Consider the following 773-nt stretch of genomic DNA (forward strand, 5'->3'; position numbering starts at 1 on the left):
ATATAGTTCAAACATGGAGTTTTTCAACATGTAATTTACAAAAGAAACTGATTGAGGAAAATCTAGCAGATGATTGATTATATGAAGACTAAGTGAATTATACTTTGAATACTAATTATTTGATTATAAATATTCCTATATCTTTCATTTTTTAAAAATGGTAAGTAATAGACAGGTGATAAATCTGTTGAGTTCTTATATTTTCAATTTATATACATAAACTGTATTTTATAGGCCTCTACTTCTAAAAGGCAAGCTGGTACCAAGAAGAAAGGTGTACCAAAAATGGAATTAACTGCAGAACAAAAAGAAGATATAAAACAAGCATTCGATCTATTTGATCCTGATGGAACTGGAAGAATTGCTACCAAAGAGCTTAAAGTGGCAATTAGAGCTCTTGGGTTCGAACCAAAGAAAGAAGAAATAAAAAAGCTTACAGCAGATGTTGATCCAGATGGACTTGGCACTTTATCATTCGAAGAGTTTTTGAACTTGATGTCTATAAAGATGTTGGAAAAAGATACAAAAGAAGAAGTTCTAAAAGCATTCCGTCTTTTTGATGATGATAATACAGGAAAAATATCGTTCAAAAATTTAAAAAGAGTTGCTAGAGAACTGGGTGAAAGTCTTACGGATGAAGAATTGCAGGAAATGATTGATGAAGCAGATAAAGATGGTGATGGAGAAGTTTCTCAGGAAGAATTCCTACGTATCATGAAAAAAACTAGCTTATATTAATTTCTCATAACTTATTCATAAGATACTTAGTAACA

At 30.5% G+C, this 773-nt stretch overlaps 1 protein-coding gene across 1 annotated transcript; it reads left to right on the forward strand.

The window, feature by feature from the left end:
* Nucleotides 1-6: 6 nt before the first annotated feature.
* Nucleotides 7-767, forward strand: LOC108630056 (caltractin-like). The gene is made up of 2 exons (XM_018033119.2): nt 7-160; nt 235-767. The coding sequence occupies exons 1-2, from the start codon at nt 158-160 to the stop codon at nt 736-738; spliced, it is 507 nt and encodes a 168-aa protein (XP_017888608.1). The 5' UTR covers nt 7-157; the 3' UTR covers nt 739-767.
* Nucleotides 768-773: the final 6 nt, after the last annotated feature.

This window comes from Ceratina calcarata, unplaced genomic scaffold (genome assembly GCF_001652005.2).
Source record: "Ceratina calcarata isolate Rehan_Ccalc_2016 unplaced genomic scaffold, ASM165200v1 scaffold6405, whole genome shotgun sequence".
Lineage (NCBI taxonomy): Eukaryota > Metazoa > Arthropoda > Insecta > Hymenoptera > Apidae > Ceratina > Ceratina calcarata.